This window comes from Sceloporus undulatus, chromosome 3 (assembly GCF_019175285.1).
Source record: "Sceloporus undulatus isolate JIND9_A2432 ecotype Alabama chromosome 3, SceUnd_v1.1, whole genome shotgun sequence".
Taxonomy (NCBI): domain Eukaryota; kingdom Metazoa; phylum Chordata; class Lepidosauria; order Squamata; family Phrynosomatidae; genus Sceloporus; species Sceloporus undulatus.
The window spans coordinates 275,231,863-275,253,646 of NC_056524.1; the positions used below are offsets into that span (position 1 = coordinate 275,231,863).

General features: G+C 48.6%; 1 protein-coding gene across 1 annotated transcript in view; it reads left to right on the forward strand.

Moving 5' to 3' along the window:
* Window positions 1-21,784, forward strand: part of ATP13A3 (ATPase 13A3) — a 62,194-nt gene that overhangs the window by 5,813 nt on the left and 34,597 nt on the right. Inside the window, 7 exon segments of the mRNA XM_042458277.1 lie at window positions 15,453-15,550; window positions 17,083-17,256; window positions 18,217-18,402; window positions 18,974-19,044; window positions 19,293-19,373; window positions 20,010-20,079; window positions 20,928-21,062. Coding sequence (XP_042314211.1) covers window positions 15,503-15,550; window positions 17,083-17,256; window positions 18,217-18,402; window positions 18,974-19,044; window positions 19,293-19,373; window positions 20,010-20,079; window positions 20,928-21,062 — 765 coding nt within the window. The 5' untranslated portion in view covers window positions 15,453-15,502.

Sequence of the window (21,784 nt, forward strand, 5' to 3'; positions counted from 1 at the left end):
GACGAGTTCGTCTTCCGGGCAGCCCTTCCTGAGACTCTGACTGAGGGAGAGACACCTCAGTCCAGTTGTGGGGAAAGCCATGCCTGTGCATTTGGGCTATCAGGGCAGGAGCAGGTGGTGTGGTGCGCAGTGGTCAGCCAGAGGGATCTGGGGGGCTTATGCAGAGACACTGGGGGAGCTTTAGGGGGCCAGCAGTGTGGCAGAGGCAGTTAAGAGGCCAGGAGAGAATGGAATGAAGGAGGCAAGATGTGCAGCAAGGCAAAAAGGCAGCCGTCCTTCTGCGCGGGAGCTGAACACTGCCTAGGTCCAAAGATGCCACTTGCCCCAAATAGAGTACGAAGGGCTTTGACTTAGCCCCCCTCTTCCCACTCCTCCTGGATATATCTCTGTGTCCAGAGAAAGGGAGACATCTGGCAACTGCTCCAGGCATAAGTGGGCAATGAAGGCAATTCCTTCCCCGTCCTTTACACATTCTACACACACACACACACGCATGATGGCCACTAAAATTGGATGTCCCCGGGCAAGGGAAAACAGCATCAGACTTGGACCATCAAGAGCCTCTCCCTCCCTCTTTTTTTCTTGCAATGAGAAGGGATTGAATTAGATGGCTTAGGGGTTTACTTACAGTATGAGTCCCCGTTCTCTGTCCAATGCTATGTTGAGGCCTTTTCATCATACCCACTGTGGCTCACATATGGCCACGTCCTCTCTAGAATCAGTTGGTGGGTAGGATTTGGGCTTGCTTGCTTGCGTGCCGTTACCTGTTGTGCTTTTAGAGTTTAACTGGTGTTAAAAAGGACCTTACTCATCAGAGGCAGCAGCGTCAGAGTGTCCCTGAGTGAAAGATTTCCTGCCCATGTGTTTTGTCCAGTGGTTCTTTATTGGGGTGTGTGTGTTTCTGCCCTGAGATTCAGGTAAAAATGTCAAATCATAGAATCAAGAGTTGGAAGAGACCCAAGGGCCCCTGATCCAGTCCAAGCCCAATCAGGAACCCTCAGTCAAAGCGTCCTGACAGATGGCCACCCAGCCTCTGTTTAAAGACCTCTAAGGAAGGAGACTCCAACTACACCCTTTGGACACAGGCTCCAGTTCTCAAGTCCTCCGAATTGTGATGCCCAGACGGGACACAGGGTTATTCCTGGGGGGGCCTGACCAAAGCAGATAGTGTGGCGCTATTACTTCCTTTGATCTAGAAACTATCTCTCTATTGATGCAGCCTAAATTGCATTGGCCTTTTTAGCTGCCACACATCGCACTGTTGACTCATGTTCAACTTGTGGTCTACGTGGAATCCTAGATCCTTTCACACATAAAGGTCCTTAAGCCAGTGCCTCTGTCCTGTATCTGTGCATTTTCCGCCCAAAGTGGCAGTACCTTACATTTCTCCACGTTGAAATTCATTTTAATAAATAATAATAAAATAATAATAATAATACTAAACTGTTTATTTCTAGCCGCTTTTCTCGAGATCAAAGCAGTTCACATCTACTAAAACTATGACATATGCATAATACAATATAAAAACAATGAAAAACATTCAATTACAATTACAACTAATCAATAGGAATCAAAAACAGCATAAGGTCAAAGTACTTAACTAATTGGGGCAACTTTCTCTACAGAGAGTTGAGGGGTGCTATGCTGCAGAGAAGGTTTTTAATGCCTTTAAGGTCCAATGTACGCCAAGGCGGATCTCTTCCAGGAGTGTTTCAAAGAGTAGGTGCTATTGCTGATAAGCTCTTTGATGGGTGTTGCAGTCTCCACCTCAAGGGTTCGAGTAGCAATTTTCCCCGTTTCTATGGGTGCGGGGCGGATTTTAGGGAGGCGTTCCCTCAAGTAACTCGAGCCAAGATGTAGGGCTTTAAAGGTAATGTTAGGGTGTCCATCGCACTCACATTGAGGAAGAACTTCCTGATAGTAAGGGTGTTCGCAGTGACACACTCCTGTCCCCTTCCTGGAGTGTAGTTGAAGTCCGCCTCCTTGGAGGCTTTAAGCAGGCAGGGGATGGCTATCTGCGGGGGATCTTTGATTTGGATTTCCCCTGCATGGGCGAATGGGCTTGACTGGAGTGGGGATCAGGGCCTGCGTCTCTTATATCTATGATTTAACCAACACTTGACTGGGGGACCGAAGTGAATATGGCGCCAGTGAGGTATTTACTACGGGTGTAATATATATTGTCTGACCTTGAGGTCCCAATGACCATCCGGCCTGCGGCATTTTGACTAGTCGAGCTTCTGAACTGGGACAAGGTAGCCCATGTAAGCGCATTACAAGAAATCCAGCGAGAGGGTTACCAGTGCGTGTCTATACGGTTTCAAGTCCTTTCGGGCCAGACAGTGACGCAGTTGGCGATATCACGCAGCTGTACCAGCGCTCCTGGCCATCGATCCCATAAGATCCTGTGGGCCTCCCCTCCTTCCGTGCCATGAGGACGGGCGACGGGCTTTTAGTCCTGCTTTTAATTTTTATTGGATGGTTGTTGTTGTGATTGTTTTTAAGCTGTAGTTTGTGTGATTCGGTGCACTTTGGTAGCGCAGGTAACCCGCGGCCAGCGCCCCTGGCCATCTTTCGGAGGGCGGGATAAAAATAAGATTTTTTTTTTTTTATTATCCACTTGAGATGATAACTGTTGAGTTGATCCAGGAGTACCCCAAACTGCGGACTTTGTCCTTTAGGGGAAGTGTACCCCTCCAGGACTGGATGGCAAATCTCCCTGCCTGGACCTGGGGTACTTTCGCAAGTACCTCTGTTTTCTCTGGATTCACTTGAGTTTGTTTTCCCTCATCCAGCCCATTACTGACCCCAGACAGGCATCCAGAGAAGTCACTGTCTCAGCGGAGCCATGGAGAGATAGATTGGGTGCATCAGCGACTGATAACACCGAGCCCATGTTTCGGATGTCTCTCCCGCGGGCTCTCATGTAAATGTTAAAGCATGGGGGACAGGATGGCGCCCTGAGGGACGCCAGATGATGTCAGCTCTCTTTTACGGTGAGCAGCTGTTCCCCAGCTCACCATCTGGAGCCTCTTCCTGAGAGGTAGGACCGTGAGCCACTGGAGCCGGCAGTGCCCCCGATGCCTAATTCTCTCAGGCCTTCCAGAAGGATACCATGGTGATGGTATCGAGGCCGCTGAGATGTCCAAGACACCAACAGGGTCACGCTTCCCCTGTCAGTGGCCAGAACGGAGGTCAGGACTAAGGCGACTGTGGCAATCTCAACTCTATATCGCCGCTCTGAAGCCAGTTGAAATGGGTCCAGATAATCGATTCATCCAAACAGCTTGGAGATGAAAGGCACTGCCCTCTCGATACTTGCCCGAAAGGTAATAGGGAGAACCGTCTTAATTATGCATGTGATGGGGATCAAGAGATGGGGGGTTACAGACCGCCATTATTACGTATTCTATATGTACTGATGGTTAGAAGCGGGCGGTGCTTCCGCACCCCCCTAACCCTAGTACGTATAGAATAGGTACAAGATGGCGGCGCCTGTCATACTGCGGCGCTATCTTTACGTATCGAACGCTGTGCGTCCTGAACGTGTCATGGCGCTAATGATGTCGCGAATGCGTCATTAGGGCGCTGCAAGAAGAAGCTCCATTTTGGAGCTTCTTTTTTGCTCCGTAACGGAGCCGCACAGTGTGGCTGCGACGGCTCCCTTATGGAGCAAAAGGCGGTGGCGGCAGACCGCCTCAAAGCGGCGGTCTATAACCCGCCAAGGTTTCTTCAAAAGAGGCTTTACTATTGCCTGTTTCAAAGATGAAGGAACTATACCTTCCCGAAGAGATGCATTTATTATTAGATGAAGTGCGGTTTTTATGGCATCTCCGCCCTGAGCGGTCAACCAAGCAGGGCAAGGGTCGAGAGGGCATGTCGTCTTTTTCACACACCCAAGGAGCTTGTCTACGTCCTCGGTACTCACAAACTCAAAACGATCCAGAATAACCTTGATGCCAGAGTCACTGGATGCCTCTACTATAGGTTATGTCTGAAAACCAGTGTCGAGATCAGCCCTTATCTGAGAGACTTTGGCCTGTTACAGACTGCCAAAATAAAGCTGCTTGGGGTCTCTTTGGAGGTATGCTGTTTAAATGATGCATGCATCCTAAGAATCCAGAAGCTGCACTAAAGCTGCCCTCCAGTGATTAGGAATGGAGTGTGGCTTTGGCACGACCTCTGGAATCTCAGGACCCATGCATCATTTAAATAGCATACCTCCAAAGAGACCTGAAGCAGCTTTATTTTGGCAGTCTGTAACAGGCCTTTATCAGCAAAAACGTTATTAAAAGCGTCACCGCAGGCTAAAGTTGGCTTTAATAAAGGGTTCCGTGTGGCCGGGGGTTGTGTTAGTTCCCTAACCACCCTGAACAGCTCTGCTGGACGAGACTCTGCTGATACAATCCGTGCAGCACAGAACGAATTCTTAGTTGCATCGATTGCCTCTCCGTAGGAGTGCAACATCTTCTCATGGAGAGTCTTGTCAGATAAGTTCCCATGTTTCCGCCAGTAGCGCTCTAGTTGTTGCGCAGCCTGCTTCATCTGGCGAAGATCTTTAGTGTACCAGGGTCTTTTTTTAGAAGCGGGCTGGTAAGGACGCTCAGGAGCAATACTGTCTATTGCCTCGGTGAGATTCGTATTCCAGTTGTCAACCAGGGTTTCGACAGTGTCGCCATCGTTCCCAAACATAATACCCTCTAGGGCTTCTTGGAACCTTTTGGGTTCCATCAGCCTTCAAGGGCGGACCATTGTAATGGGTCCTCCACCCCCGAGGGGTTTTTGGATTGTGGCTTTCAGTCCTATCTTGACCAGAAAATGGGCTGTCCATGGCAAGGGGAAATAGCATTTGTTTCCACCCATGGACATTCTCGGACTGTACTGAAGACTACATCGAGTGTGTTACCAGCACAATGGGTTGGACGCGAAACCAATTGGGACATGGATACCATGAACAGCCGAGCCGCACCTGTTAGATCTGATGAGCCAGCCTCGAAGGGGATGTTGAGGTCCCCCAGGACAAGAAGCCTGGGAGACTCCAATACCAGCTCTGAGACCAGCTGTGTCAACTCGGCCAGGGAGTCTCTTAGGCCACGGAGTGGACAGTAGACCAACAGAATCCCCAGACTGTCCTTGGCTTTCAGAGTCAGGTAAATGCACTCGATATGTCTCAGTTTCGGAAGTCAGTTCCTGATCAAGGTGATATAGCTTTCATGGACCACTGCCACACCTCCCCCTCGCCCATTTTTCCTAACCTGCTCCTTCAGCACATACCTGGCTGGGAGGGCTTTGGCCCAGGTCACACAGCTATCCTCCCCCAGCCAGGTTTCTGTGATGCATGCCAGGTTGGCAGCTTGTTCATCCAATAGGTCGTATATGATGTGAGCTTTGGCATTACATAGGAGCAAGGTAAGGGTCTGTGGTATGCTTGGGACGATCCTCGGTTCTTTCGGGTTAACAGGGTGGCTGGAAGACGGGATAGGTGTCAAATATTGATCTCGTCTTCCTTTAGAGGTCCTGTTCAGCCTGTTAACGCTATATCTCCCCATGCCCTGCACAACTCTTATCGGAGCTCCATGACTGCTTTTGGTCTCTATATCAATACAGTTAGCCTCAGTGCTCTTACCAGCAACCTCCTCCACATGATGTTCCAATTGTTGTTGTAACTCAGTAGGGCCAAACAACATAGTATATCCAGCTATAAGACAGTAAACAAAAAGAAATCCTGATATTATGATTCCTGATGATGCCATATGATGGCTTTGGCCCAGCTTTCTAGTTTATTCAGGTCATTTTGAATGTTGATCCTGTCCTCTGGAGTGTTAAGCTACTCCTCCTAATTTGGTGTCATCTACAGATTTGATAAGGATGCCACCAATTCTGTCATCCAAGTCATTGATAAAGATGTTGAATAGTCGTGGGCCCAGGACAGAGCCCCACTGGACATCCCACTGGTCACTTCTCTCCAGGATGAAGAAGAGGAGCCTTGGCTGAGCACCCTTTGGGTTCAATCGGTCAACCAATTACAAATCCACATAACAGTTGCCTTGTCTAGCCCACATTTTACAAGCTTGTTTGCAAGAATATCATGGGAAACCTTGTCAAAGGCCCTACTGAAATCAAGATCTACTACATCCACAGCAGTCCCTTCATCTACCAAGATGGTCATTTTATGAAAGAAAGAGATTAGGTTTGTCTGGCATGACTTCTTTCTCTGAAACCCATGTTGAGTTTTTGTGATGATGGCATTGCCTTCTAGATGTTCACAGACTCTCTGTTTAAGGATCTGCTCCAGAATCTTTCCTGGGATTGATCTCAGACTAACTGGGGGATCATTGTTGGGATCCTCTTTCTTCCCCTTTTTGAAGATGGGGACAACATTTGCCCTCCGCCAGTCGGCTGGGATCTCTCCTGTTTTCCAGGAGTCCTCAAAGACTATTATTGCCAATGGCTCCGATATGACATTTGCCAGTTCTTTTAATACCCTTGGATGGAGTTCATCTAATAATAATAATAATAATAATAATAATATTTATTTGTATACCGCCCTCTGGCAAACCAATCCGGGCGGTTAACAACAGTAAAATATAAAATATGACAATTAAAAACACTTTATCCCTCCCCCCTTAAGACAATATTAAACAGTATAACATATTAAAAACACAATATCAATGCATAAAAACAACAATTAAAAACTAAAACCCCTGATATCCCTCTGTTGATCCTCAACCATCACTGAGATGGGGCCACGGGAGGAATGAGGGAGTCAGGGAACCTGGGCCGGGATGGTTAATCTGGAAAGGCCTGCCGGAAGAGGTCCGTCTTGACCACTTTTTTAAAGCTGTCTAATGATATCAATTGACGGATCTCATCCGGCAGGTCGTTCCAGAGTTTGGGGGCGACAGCAGAGAACGCCCCCCGGGAGGTTGCCGCAAGCCTAGATTTTAGAGGCTGCAGTAAGTTCCTCCCAGAGGAGCGGAGAGCGCGGGGAGGATTGTATGAGAGGAGGCGGTCCCTGAGATAGCTTGGACCCAAGCCATTTAGGGCTTTAAAGGTGATAACCAACACCTTGTACTGGGCCCGGAAGCTGATAGGCAGCCAGTGGAGGGACCTCAAAACCGGAGTAATGTGGTCCCTCCTAGATGTTCCTGAGACAAGCCTGGCTGGTCCCGGAGACTTAAATTCATTTAGATTAATAAGGTGTTCCTCTACTATCTCTTTACTTATTCTGTCCTCTGCTCCATTATCCTCAGATTGATTTCCCTTTTCCTTTTCTGAGAAGAAGACGGAGGCAAAGAAGGTCTTGAGTAATTCTGCCTTTTCTCTGTCTTCTCTTAGCATTTTGCCATCTTCTCCACGCAGTGAACCTACTGTTTCCTTCTTCCTTTTGCTGCGGACATATCCAAAAAAGCCCTTTTTATTGTTCTTAACCTCTCTAGCAAGACTGAGTTCATTCTGCGCTTGAGCTTTTCTGACTTTACCCTACAAATGCCTGCTATTTCTTTGAATTCCTCTTTGGTGATTTCCCCCTTTTTCCATTTCTTATACATCTTCCGTTTCAAACTCAGCTCCATTGAAAGTTCCTTAGTCATCCATCCTGGTTTCTTGAGACACCTCCCGTTTTTCTTCCTCACTGGAACTGTTTGAAATTGTGCCTTCAGGATCTCCCTTTTGAGAAAGTCCCATCCGTCCTGAACTCCTTTATCTTTTAGTATTTCTGACCAGGGATCACCCTCAATACTTCTCTAAGTTTGCTGAAATCCGCTCTCCTAAAGTCTCGGATGCGTGTCTGACTCTGCCTGGCTTCTCCTTTCCACTTCACAGGATGCACTTTGCTGTGAATGGACATTGTGAGGGGAGAGGGAGCTGGTACCTTTCTTGACCGAATCCTGCTTTTATCTGTCCTGTGAAGCATCTCTCTTGCCCCTGCCACTTGCCACCTCATCCCTGTGGCTCCTGCTGGTGCCATTGCATCCTCCGAAGGGTGTGGAGAAGGCAAACAATAACCTGAATGAGCTGCTCAAGGTCTTGTGGGGAGGAGAGGGGAAGGCCTAGGTGCATCTTTTGGGCAAAGTTGTGAGTATCCTTCCAGATTCATTTGCAAAGGCTGGGAGTCGTTCCGTTTATGGGAAGGGGAAGGCTTGGGGAACAGACAAGTGGCTGTTCTGCATCCCTGCGTTTTAACTTTGTGTGCTTGTTTCTCAGAGGTTTGGGAAGGGATGATCCCTGGTTCTTGGCTCATTGCTTCCATGAGGATTGTGGTGGGATTAAGGGCTTTTCATAGTTTTCAGCATGACCTATATTTCCAAGTTTGTGTGAATTTCCTAGCTATCCTGATGTTTTGCACCTGGAATTGTGAGCCCACTGTGCATACAATGAAATGAGTGCCTCTTGGACATTTTGTAGCTCAGGCACAATGAAATGCAAGACTAAGTTCACTGCCCCCATGTCTTACTGGCTCATTCTGTATGTAAAGCGGTCGTCAACAATGGGTCGGCTCTGGATTTGTCTGATGGTCTCAGTGCCCAGCCGGAAGAATGGGACCAAGGGTAGGCTCTGCCCCAGAGATGTTGAGAGCCAGTGGGGCAGGGTAGTTTTTGACACATGTTTTCTGCTAGCTGTCTTCCTTGGATTAAGCCAGCACTAGTTAAAAAGTCTTCTTTTTAAAATACATTATTTCAGCAGTGGAATATTTCAGCTTTTAGGAGCAGGATGGGGAAACTGACTAGATTCGCTGCTAGAAGTGCCTTGTGGGCCTCAGGTGCCAAAACGTATGCGTGTGCATACAGAAACACACACACACCGTAAAGCTGGGTTGTTGTTGCGTCTCGCCAGTGACTGTGAGAATGCATTCCTTTACAGAATTTATGCCCTTGCCCCATATTGGAAGATTTCTGGGTGTGTTACATTGAAATGATTTGAGCCATTCATTATGTAAAGCACAAAAATAGCAAGATTTAGAAAAAAATAATTTAATTAATTAAACAATCTCTCATTTTCTTTCTCCCAAATCTGGGTTCCCTGATTCAGTTTGCGTTCTAGCCGTTGTGGAGGATGTGATGGGTTTGCTGGTTTCCGCCTGGTCTCTGTTGGCACCTGGTTGCCTTTGATGGTGATGGGGCCATCTGCTTGGATGGTTACAGACGTTGGCACTTAGTTTTCCATTAAGAAAGTCGCTGCACGTGTGACTCACGGGGGTGGCACAGCTGGGTGACTCATACTGTTTGCTGGCAGAGCGCCCTTGCCCTTGGCCCAAGTGTGACGTGGCACCTGCCTCCGGCAGAAGTGTGCCTGGGAATTCCACCTGCCATGGCTCCCCTGCAGCCACTTGGACTGGGAACACTGGGATGAGATACCTTGTGACCTGGGCATATCAGGCGCCCCTGGCAGAACGCCTGCTCTCCTGGCTCACCTCACTTCCCTCTTTGGGGTCACATTGAATTTCCCTACAGGGCAGTGATTGGAAGATGGCCCACAGTCATGGTGAAATTTTGGAAGCACTCTTGTGGAGTCACATTTGCCCCTCTTCTTTCTTGGTGTTGTCATTTGTCAAGTCTCTTTGCAAGGTTGGCTCTACTGGCTCAGTGCCTGCTCTCACAGCAGAACATGTGGGCCAGAGCTGGTCAGGCTTGTCTGCTCATTTTTCTGTGTTTTGTGTGGGTTGGAGAGTGCTTTGTGGGTCAGTGCTGGGATGTGTGGCTATCACACTCTCTGATGTCTCTGCAGACCTGGAATATTGGAAGAGCCTCCCTTGCACTTGGACTGGAAGGCTAAACTCGCCTGTATTCTTAAGTCAGACAGAGGTACTGCCAAACAATTTCCCAGCTCATTCTTTGAAGAAAGCACCAGAGTAACCATTGTATGAAACATACATGCAAATTGGAGGCCACATCTCAATGGCATCTCCTTGCCCCCTTCCCTCCTTACTACCCCGGTCCCCAAATTCCATGGGCAAATGTTGTGCATGAGCTGTCTTTGGGAAGCAAGGCTAAAGCTTGTGAGTCTTGTTCCTTGGGTTGCGAGTGCTAGGGATTCAGCCACTTGAGGAATATGTGCCAGGCCATCTTTGGCTGGCACACCTTGGCCATGCCAGTCCTTGTCTTAAGAGTTGTTCTGTGGAGCAGCGGATAACAAAGGTACTCCATGTGTGAAGCGCTGGCGCCTCTTTTTCCATTTTTTGTGACTTGCATTATAGGTTTACTCCCATTCTGAGCACAAAGCTACCCATTGTACAAGCAAGGAAGGGCTGGGCTGCCCAGCAGCATAATACCCTTAAGTGCTTTTGGCTATGGAGATAACATCGGGGCTCTGACTGCTCATGGGGCAGGGACCGAGGCCCCTCGCCTGCCCGCCCGCCCGCCCGCCCCGCCGGCTGTTTGTGGGCTTTGAATAGCATGCGCTTGCACCATCAGTCTGAGGCTGCAGACACATCCTTCATCCAACCCCATTCAAGGGAGCTATTGTTGTTTTGGGGTTTTCCTTTTTAAAAAAACAAACTCTCTTAGGCGAAGGGTGCCAAATGCTGTTGAGATAAGGTTGTTTAAGCAGATCTTTGTTAAAGGCTTTAGACAAAATAGTTCATTGGCAGGACTTCCCTTCCAGATAAGGTGCTGGCCATGAAGGGCTGCTACTTCATGTAAGTCCCAGCAATAAAAGGCAGCCAGAAGGAATAGGAGGAGGAGGAGGAGGAAGGAGAAGGAGAAGAGGAGGAGGAGGAGGAGGAGGAGGAAGAGGAGAGCCACTGGGGAGAAGGACACCTGCCTCCTCCCCGCTGCCTCTCGCTGCCTTCTCTGCAGGACAGGTGCTTCCCTGGGGCTTTGGGCAACAGGCTTCTGGGGTGGAAGAAGAGCAAGGGCTTCTGGTTTTGTGCTTACAAACCAGGGAGGGAGGCAAACAGTGACTGGGGAACCGATTCTTAGGGTGGCTTAGCGCTGGTTAAACCCCAGTGGTTCATATAATTCTGAGGTTTGTGAGTGGCCTTTTCAGGCAGGGGAACATGCCTCTCTTACATTGGCCAGTGGGGATGCCTCAGAGATGAAGTTGGGGCTTGTGGTTAGAGTCTAGCATCAGGTTTTTCTTACAGGAAAATGTCATTCTAACAACTTCTTCTTCTTCTTCTTTTCTCCTTCCTTCTTCTAGTCATTTTGTTTTCAAGAACCACATTACTTGTGAATGCACAGCAATGTTAGGAATGGAATGAAACATTTTTGTAATGATTGGATGTTTTCTCTTTTCTACATCAGATTATGATTTCCTTTTTAAAATGCATCTTTGCTGCCAGGTTCTCGAGTCCTGATACGTGGCTGACAGCGCCCCGGCCTTTGTGAGTGGACCGGGCATGGCCTTCAGACTGAGATGCCATGGGGGATGCCATGGGTGGGTGGGAGTGGCATCTGCTGCAAATGGCTGCCTGGATTGCTCCTCTGAGGATATGTCCGTCAGTCCTTTCCCCATCTGCCAGGTTTTCCCCTCTGCCTCACTCAACTCTGCATTCTGTAGCCACTGAGCAGCTCAGTCTCCGTGGGGCTATCTTAGAGTGCCCCCCAGAGACCCCCCACTTTCTTGAGGTTTCTCCATGGCTGCCGCCGCCACCACTTCAGTGTCTGCGGGACTTCCCTGTTGTCCGTTGGTGCGGAGGAGCTGCAGAGGGGATCCCCCTGCCACCGCTGCTGCCGCTGTGGGGTGGGCCAGGTTTCCTCTGTGGCCTCAGATGAGGCCAGGGGATGGCAGGGGTCTGGAGGGGACCCTCTTCTGGCATCTCTCACCCATCCCTTTCTTATTTTCCCACTGGAATGATACGCCTGTCCCTAAACAGAGGTTGGCCTTTGCTTTGCAGTTGGCACCCACAGCGTCTCTCCTTAGGCATCCTGCTAAAAGCCTTTCATAAATTTAGGGGAGTTAATGAGATGATGTCTTCTTTCTTTCTTTCTTTCTTTCTTTCTTTTCCCCCCTCCATTGAATTCAGGCTGTTTAGTGGCGAAGGGGGTGGCGTTGGTGTTGTGACAGCTGGGATCCCAGTGTGGTCCTTGGCTGCAAGGGGCCTTCTCTGATTTTAAGATAAAATAAAGAGACCTTATGAAAGGCAGCAGCACCTTTGAGACATTTCTGGCATGAGCCTCCATAAACTCCATCCCCTTTTCAGGTGCCTGGGGCTGTTTAGATATGCAAGGAAAAGTGGTGATGGCCTCCTTCACCTCCCACCTTTAAATATTGTGGATGTAAACTTTAAAGCATTCTTCAAGGAGTTTGTGCCTCGGAGAATAATTTTTAAAAAGAGAAGAAAAGAACCCACCCAGGAAAACACAATAAACAAATGTATTTGCCTTGTGGAGGCTTTAATAGAGGTGGAAAGGGGATTTTGACTGGGCTGCTTGTCTGGGGCTTCAGAAGCAAACCCCAAAACATCTCAGGGGCAGATGCTGACAATGGTATGCAGCTGTCGTCTGAAGGAGTTGCCCCTGACGATTTCTGAGCATTTTCATAGAATGATAAGAGTGAAAAGATCTCTAAAGGCCATCTGAACCAACTCACTTCAGCCGTGCAGGAATACAGAATTAAAGCACTTGTGAGAGCTGCCCACCCAACCTCTTTGTAAAGACCTCCAGTGAAGGAGTCTCCACTCTCAAACAGCTCTTAACAGTAGAAAAGTTCTTCCTCATGTTTAGGTGGGATCTCTTTTCTTGCCATTTGAATCCACTGGTTCATGTTCTTTCGTTGCCAATGATTCCTGACCATGATAGTTGCACATTTCCTTTGTTATTGGAGGCAGTGAGCCCTGTGGGGAAGAGGCTAGTGTTTTGTGAGAAACGCGCCAGAGGCGTCCGACTGGCTGCTTTTAGGAACAGAGTGTTGAACCAGGGATGCCTGCTGTGCTCTGATCCAGCTTCAGAGATCTTCTTTGTGCTCTAAGGTGGCTGTCCCAGCAAAATATTTGAAGTTCTGCATGTGTTTTGCACAAACTGTGCCTGTCTTCCAGCGTGTGTGTAGAAACCAGCTGGGCTCTGGTGACTCTGGAGGAGGAAGGCTAGCAGAAGGTTCCTTGTACGTTCCTTAGAACACCATGTGCCCCTGTTGGCAAAGCGACTGCATGGTGGCTGCATGGCTCCTCTGGGGTCTCAGAGTTATCACAGATTTCCCCACTGCAACCCAGTAAACCGTGGTTGGAGACCATTGGGAGTTTTGGGGAAGGTGCCGTCAGCTCCACGTCTTTACTGCTGGGAGGCTGCAGTAGTCTCTGTGGACTGTTGGTTCTTGGGTTGAAGAATTGGGTTGGTTACCTTCCCTGGATGGGGTTGCATTCCTGTCCCCCAAAAGGAGGAGGGGTGCAGCTTGGGAGAACTGTTAGATCCCTTGCGGTCACTTGGGGCAGAAGTGGACCTGCGACTGATCCACTGGCCACAGCCTCTCCTGCAGAGGGATAACCTGACCACAGTAGAAGCAATAACATCCAGTTATGAGACTGCACCTGCAATGCACTTTCTAGCCTTGTACAGGACGGAGATTCTGCTCCTGAAAACATCTGCTGAAATGTTGAGGAAACAGAACGGCGTCCGTCACTAAACCCACGAACTCTAGAAAGTCTTGTTGCACCTTCCAGAGCCCCCGGAAGATGTCACAGATTGCAGCATTCCTTTTGATAACCACTCACTGTAAAGGAAATAGCATGGCTATTAAAATAAGGCACTCTTGATTTATGTAGTTGAAGGGCTTGGAGTGCGGAGTTAATTTCTTCTTAAAATGGTTGCATATGAAAAGACACATCCTCTTGTTTTGAAAGTTTATGGGTTTCACAGCTGAAGCCAAGATGCTCCATGGCATAGCATGGGTCTTGCTTCCAGTCTGATTCTGTATGTACTTTGGGATGTGATTTATTCTGCATGGCTTGAAATCCTGCACACTTCTTGGCACTCTGTCTCTTTGTGTCTCTTTATATTCTAAGTAGAACTGTTAGCTTTAAATAGTGTTAGCTCTTCTCGCACCAGTAGGCAGACATCTGTAGCCAAACTGACTTATTGACTTGCCGTAGCCGGGTTCCTACCTTTTCAAAGTCTAGCAGTGTGCCTGCGAGACTCATGACTCAGAACAGTGCTACCCACCAAAGTGCTCTGTGAGCCTCCCAACATGCGGCGGTTTTATTTAGGCTTAGTCTGGATGATGCGGGGAGTAACTTGTATATTAAGCTTCGTTGGGATGTTCCCCCGCAATAACATATTCAGAGCAGCTTGCAAAAATCCCCCTTCTCAGGGACTTTTTCTTGTTTCTTAAGGATTGAGCAAAGGGTCCCAGTGATGCCTCAGTGGAAAGTGGGCTCTCAGATGTATTCCCCTGTTTAGTCAACCAGAGCAATAAGAGGGCAGCTTTATTCTCATGGCCTGGCATGTCAACTTGGATTAAAAGGTGGGGGGAATTGGAGCACATGGCCTCTTAAAGAGTCAGCATGGCATAATGGTTTGAGCATTGGACTATGACTCTGGAGACCAGGATTCAAATCACCACTCAGCCATGAAACCCATTGGGTGACCTTGGGCAAGTTACATGCTCTCAGCCTCAGGAGAAGGCAATGGGAAACATCCTCTCAACAAATCTTGCCAAGGAAACCCATGATAGAGTCACCACAAGCCAGCCAGAAATGACTTGAAGGCACACGATGTGCACATATATGCACACAGACACACACAGTCTCATGTTGGTGCTTAATGTTAATTGCTTAAGTACCAATGTTACACAACATCTTTGGATCGATGTGAAAATAATTTAGGAGTTGGTAGGAGATTCTTGCCACAGGTAGCAGTGTTCATGATTTGTCCGTGAAACCACCTGTGGAAGATATTCTGCACAAACCTTGTGATAGCCCTGTGTCCCTGATAGTGTCCTCCAGGCCCAGGCAGGCAGAGAAGGGGAAGCAGGGACTATCGCAGGAAAGGGGCACCGTAGCAGCATGCTGTTGGTGCTGAAGGGGTTTTTAAATTGAACTGGTTAGCCTTGTTGACAAAATTTGTTAGTTCTTAATGTGAACATCCTTTTCTCTTTATGGTTTCCTTGTTAGACAAAGCAGCACTATAACACTGGGAGACCAGGATTCACATCACCACTTAGCCATGGAAACCCACTGGGTTACCTAGGGCAAGACAGGCTTTTCTCTTGGCCATAAGTCAGAAGTGACTTGAAAGCACACAGCAACATTTATAAAACCATGCACTTAGTTTTGTGGCAAAGATTTATTAGATTTGTTTTAATTTAGGCCTTACTTGTCAAACTAGCAGCCTCCTGAATGGTGTCATTTTGCTGGTGGCAGTTGGCATGAATCTGACATTCAAGGGGAGTGTTTTAGGCAGGTTGGCCCCTTTTGTGTGTGTGTTGTGTTCATACTGCAGAGATAAATGCAGCACCCCAGGGCCAGACAAATCTTTATCCAATGTTTCTTAGGCACCTGTTTCCCCTCTTGTCTTCAGTCCAGGCCTTCCTTGTGTCTGACGCTGAGAAGGCCCACGTCACGTTGACGATGGAGAATGAGGAGAAGATCATCAATAAAGGCGAGGAAGATGAGATGGTAACTGGCTCCATGATCTGTTTCCTTTGTCTTTAGAAAACATTTTCTTGCTCTCTGGAGCAAATAGCAACAGGAGATGATTGAAGCTGAGATGAATAACAGTGAAGAGCCCTCGTGATGCCTCTCTCTTAATCAAGTGCAGCTCTGAGGGCAGTAGAGGTTGGCTTCCTCTGGGGCGCCCCTTGGCTAAGAGCTGGACCACGATGTTCCTTCCATGGGCAGCAGCGGCTGAGCCGAGCCTGGGGGGCTTCTCTTCCCCCTCATTCCTGAGGACCTGGTGTCCGTACAGCAGATGTGCCCCCAGAGATGCCTGGCTCCTCCTGAGCTGCCCTCCTGCCCTCATGCCCTTCTCTCTTGGCTGATCTGCAGGCGGATGGGAATGTCGGACAGCCAGAGGACGAGAGCTCAGCCAAGGAGTGTGACGTGTCACCCAGTGGGACGCAAAAGAAACTTAGGTTCATGCGGGATGGTTGCTGTGGTGTTGGTGGCTGACCAGGGAAGGGCTTTTGAGGTGGTTGGACAGAATTTCAGTTTCAAAAGACCAGCCCAGGCCATGGCTACTTTCAGACAGGCAGACTTCACATGGGAGACCCATGGGAGAGGGAAGGGGCCACAAGTGAAACCCTGCACATCCTCATGCCGTGGCGTACCAGTCGGTGGTGAAGCCACATTTGGAGTACCATGCATAGTTCTGGATGGTACACCTCCAGGAGGGTGTTGTAGAATTGGGAAAGTTGGCAGGGAGGGGAAACTAAACTGGTGAAGGGAGCGGTCTAAACCAGCCTCCCTACAAGATAGGCTAAAAATATTTGCGGTGTCCCTGTTTGGCAAAATGATGCATGAAAAGTGGGACGGAAGTGTATCCCATCATGCATTGTGAGGAGAAAGTAGATAGAAAAGGAGAGCTTGTCTTGCACTGTCAGTATCTGTGGGCAACCTGTGAAGGGGATGTGAGCCTTTCAACATAATTAGCTGATTTAATTGGTTGCCAGAGAGGTGCGGGCAATGACTGCTCAGCCGGATGAGTCTAAAATGGAAGCAGACATTACCGTGGAGAAAGGGGCTAATCCACTGGTGTTTCCTCATCAGTGTGGCCTGCTTCACCCACCAGTGAATAAAATAATATCTGATTTGGCAGAGATGTGACCTGTCAGGGAGTCAAAAATCACCCCGGCAGAGTTGCCCATCCTAGTAGTGAACAGGAGGATGGAGTGGCTTTCATCTCTTTGCTGTTGAAGAAAGAACTGGACTGGAGCTGCATGGAAGCAGCTACATCCAGGTTGGGTGGGTTGTGTTTTCTTCTGATGGTGCCTCTTTTAAGCGTAGGATCTGGCTCACTGCAGATTCCAAGCCAGAAAGCTGTCTTAATGCAGCCCCTGCCCTCCCCAAGAGTGGACCTGGCCCATAGGAGGGCTGGCAAGCAGGCAGGAAAGCAGCAGGACTTTTCTCTTGGGGCAAGAGGTTGGTCCCAAGCTGTCTTGTCAAAGCTGCCAGGATGCCATTGTGTCCCTGTCTGACTTGCTTCCCTGCAGAGAATTTACGGCTACACCTTCTGCCCATGGAAGCTGGTTCTGGTGGCTGTGGGTGTGCTGTGCACCGGCGGCTTCCTCCTCCTCCTCCTCTACTGGATGCCAGAGTGGCGGGTGAAAGCGGCATGCAGAAGAGCTTCGCTCAGAGGCTGCCAAGTGGTGCTGCTGAGAACCACGGTGAGTGTTTTGGCGAGAGGGAGATGTCCACAGAGGCCCATGCGCTCCAAGGAGGGATTAGCAGAAGAGCCATTTAGCACTTGGGACCCTCCTCTCCTGTGATGCAGTGGCCTCCTCAGTGTGTGGGAAAGGAGCCTCTTGCAAAGGGACCCCTTGTGGTTGCAAGCCTGTCTCTTTGGTAGATGAAGGGGATGCTGTGTATATAGCATATCTTGATTTCAGTAAGGCATTTGACAAGAAGCTGAATTGTGAATAGATGCCAGCTACTGCAATGTGTTGTACATGGGGCAGCCCTTGAAAGGTGTTTGGAAGCTCCACCTGGTACAAAATGCATTATCAGGTGTATCTTTCAGACACACATAATGTTAGTCTTGCAAGAACCATACTGGTTTACAGTTTGCTTCCAAACTCAAGTCAAGGTACTGGCTTTGACCTAAAAAGCCCAGTGCCTCCTCCCATGTCAGGCTACTAGGAATGTCAGAGGAGGCCAACACATTGGGAGGTCAGGTTAGTATGTAGCAGAGCCTTGCTTCTGTGGCAGCAGCAGCACCCCCCGACTGTGAAGCTCCCTGCCCAAGAATGGGAGGGCAGCCCCATCTTTTTGGAGCTTCCAGTGGGCATCCATGAGAGTGCTCTTCCGCATGGTCTTCAATGCTCGAAATTGCTTCGTTTTAGTTAGGGAACATCTTAATTTTTAAAAAATGTTTTAATGTTTATACTGTTTTAATTGTTTTGATCTGTCCATTGCTTTGGGATCCCCAGTTTGTATTTATTTAGTAAGTTTCTAGCTGGGGCTCCTTTGTTCTGCCGTTGCCCACTGTGGTGCATCATGTACCTCCGGTGTTTTCTCAGAGACAGGGTTGCCTGTAACATTTGCCAACTGCTGCTTCATTTGAGAGCATGGAGACTCATTATGCATTCCCTCCCTTTTTGAAATCTCTCCTCTCTTTGCCACACTAGGATGAGTTCCAGACCTGGTTTTGTGCAAAGGTTCGCACTGTGCTCTCTTTGGGACTCCATCCGTTTCAGACTCCAAAATACGTGTCCGAGAAAGTGACCAATGGTTGCAGCAGCCACTTATGCATAACTCCTTCTGATGAGAACGGAAGTGACGTCAACGGTTACTCCAAGGCTCACCTGCAGGAGGTATCGGGGCTTGGTTGTAAGGTGGTCCTCTTCGCAGGGCTCTAAATCACACCCTGTGGCTTCCACCTGGTAATAAACCTGGGGTCCCTTCTTCCACATAGGGTATCTCGTAGAAGACAGCAGAGCTTTTGCTGGCTAGAGTGGAGCATGTGTTACTCCTGCCTATCTTTCTTTACTGGACCCTGCCATCTGAGGCATGGCTCCCCAAAATGTCCCCCATCCCACACACAAACCCCACTGGCAAATACGCTGCCAGCACATTGTGAGCAGGGCCTGTTTGCTGGTGCTCCTGGCAGTTTGCCATATGGCATGTTGGAGTACCAGAGTGCTAGGAAGTCTCCCATCTCTAATCTGAAAGTATTGTCTCTCTGTGCCCCATTGTACTGAAGATGTCGCCTCAGAGCAGACAGCCGGGTGCCATTGGTAGCAAAGGGCTGCAGGCAGAACTGCAGTAATGTTGCATTTCATTTTTCAAAACTCCCAGCAGCTCAGCTTGGTTTTACCAGAAATACCCTTCCAAGTTTCACACTCAGCCTTGTATTAATTGCTTGCTTGTTTACCTGCCTTGCAGATCCGTTGTTTCACTCATCATAGTATGAAGTATTTCTGGAACGATGTGATCCAAAACTTTGGCTCCATAAAGTAAGAACTTGATACTGAACTGGAATTTAAAGTAAGAATTTGATGCACTGCCACTGTCGATTTTGGAGGCCTTGTTAGTTGCAGGGTATAGGGTGGGATAGAAATGCTTTGATAAGAAATGTGAAAACCAAAGACACCCTGTTTTTCCTCACCTCAGAAGCAATGGCCTTTTGTGAAAGGAATGGGGCCTTAGAGTATATGTGTGCATGCATGTGTGTGTTTCTTTTAATGCTCTCCGCTTCCCGCAGAGGCCTGGATGAATCGACATCCTGTTCGTCGATCCATAATGAGCACAGCAGAGGGCTGACCAAGGGCATGCGGGATTACAGGTATGCCTTAATGGAGGAAACATGGTGTACTCTCCTCTTGGAAGTGGCCCAACTCCAAGATGCCATTTTAAACATATAATGGTGGCAAAATCCTGCTCAAGGGGGGCTGCCCACATTGGTCCGCTTTCCATTTGTATAGTTTAAAATGTGAGCCCTCCTTTTGAAAAGTTGGTATCACCGTTTATAGGCTCCACAATCCAGATGGTTGACTTCTGCCTCCATTTTTGGGTTGATGATCACCCCTATTGCTATAAGCCCTAGAGGATGCACTCCTGTCTATGGCTCCCCACCCCACTTTCTTTTTCTTGTTTTCTCCTTCCCTGGGGAGCCACCACAGTTACTGCTAGATTTCTATAGCCCTAGCAGGGGAACCTCAGGAGCTCATAATTTTCAGTTGTGGTGGGCATAGGGGCTGGGGGTGGTCCAGGCCAGCTCCTCTTTGTCTTCCTCCCCTGGGACCTGCCTGGCCCTGGCATAAGTTCCTGGCCCTGCAAGGCAGGCTGTCTCCAGTGTCTCCTCTGTGCCTGAGCCAGTTCCTTGTTATGGATTGGCCTTGCTCTCTGTCTTAGCAGGAATGTAGCTCGGTACCAGCAAACAAAGTATAAATGCTTTTGTTTCCATCACCTTTTAATACAGAAAATTATTCTATGGAGTAAATGAAATTGCCGTGAAAGTGCCTTCCATTTTTAAACTTTTGATTAAGGAGGTAAGAATCGTGTGTGTGTGTGTGTGTGTGTAAAGGGGGAGCCTTTGGAGTTGGGGTGGGGTGGGTACTGTGCCACCACCTGGCTTGGTGTCCAGTCCGCACTGTGACTGTTTCAAGGGGGCTTGCTGGCACTCAAGCGGCACACGCTGCTGGGGTTTCCTCCTGATCAAGGGCAGCCTTGCACCATTGCTTCTCTTAGATGAGGCCTCTGAGTCTTTTTGCACAACGCCTTTTCTTTTCTGTATTGTTTCCCTGCTGGCTAAATTTCATTATTTTTTGAGTTTTGATAATGTTGTTTAATAAAATTTGTTGCTTGTAAACCACTTTAACTGATTGTGGAAGATTATATAAATTTGATAAATAAGTAAATAAAGCAGTTTAAAAAAAAAGATTCTGAACCTGCAGGCATTGCACATTGTGCCCAGATGCACCAGCTGCCTCTTAAATGCAGCACAGCTGATGGCACCTGGGTCTCCTTTTGAGCTCTTGCTCTTAGGTGTTGCAGTGGGACTTCTCCAGAGGAGGGCAGCTACCTGACTGTGTGCTGCAGGAGCTGGGCTTTGGGGAGGCTATAATGGTTTGGTTGGATCTGAGAGGGAGATCCCCTGTAGGAAACCTAAATGGCTGCTGTGGCTCAAAGCCATCCCTCCAACTGTCAAGCAGGCACCTCTGAAGCTGCAAAAGGTTTTGCATCTCAGGCCATAACTCCCTGCTCCACCACCCCAGTGCCCTAGTGAGGGGACTGAAGCAAAAGCTATGAGCTGGCATCAAGCACAAGATATAACCTGATGGGTTTTGTTTCTCTCTCTCTCTCTCCTCCCTCCCCTCCCACTTCCGTCTGCCCCCAGGTTCTCAATCCTTTTTACATTTTCCAGCTGTTCAGTGTGATCTTGTGGAGCACAGATGAATATTACTACTATGCAGCAGCGATTGTGATCATGTCTCTGATATCTGTGGTTAGCTCCCTGTACACCATCCGGAAGGTAAGGGTCCAGGTGCCACTCCCCCTGCCTGTCTCATGGGGTCCTTAGAGCTGGCACCCAATTGATCCTCCCCCTCCCCAATTCCTGTAGCCTTTTAAAAGGGGATGGTCCCAGCTGCCCCGTGTGTAATTTGACCCCAGAGAGCTTAGGAGGCTTCTGCTCTCCCTGCTCTGTCCTATGTTGACTGGAAGCTCTCCAAAGACCTGTTGCCCCGTTGCAAAACACTCCAAGCAGAAGGAGCTCTTTGGATCCTGTGAGGGGTCTCTGAGGGTCCATTTCTGAAAACATGATGCACATGAGTTCCCTTATATATGCAGGTGTACTTCGTTGGCCATTGTGCAACAGATGCATTTCGGTTCCTAGTTCTGCAACTAGAGTTCCACAAGCACAAACCATTTCACATCAGCTCGAAGCCTTCTATTAGTCCTGAGCAGAGTAGAGCCATTGAATTGCTGGGGTTTCCTATGTGTTGACTCTCACTGTTCAAGTGTTGTTTGAGCAAGTCTGCTGCAGCTGAGACTGATTCACAAGACCCTGGTCATGCAGCTGCACATTTTTGGATGCTGCAGTGTAGCGCCTTTTCAGTGCCTTCTGTGTCCCCACTTGACTCCCTGGGATTGAGGAAAAAAGTTTCTCATCTAGGTTAAGCGGAAGGCATGTTGTGCAGCTGATGGCATATTTGTCAGTGTCTGTGTTCAGCAGAAGGGTAGTGCAGCTCAACC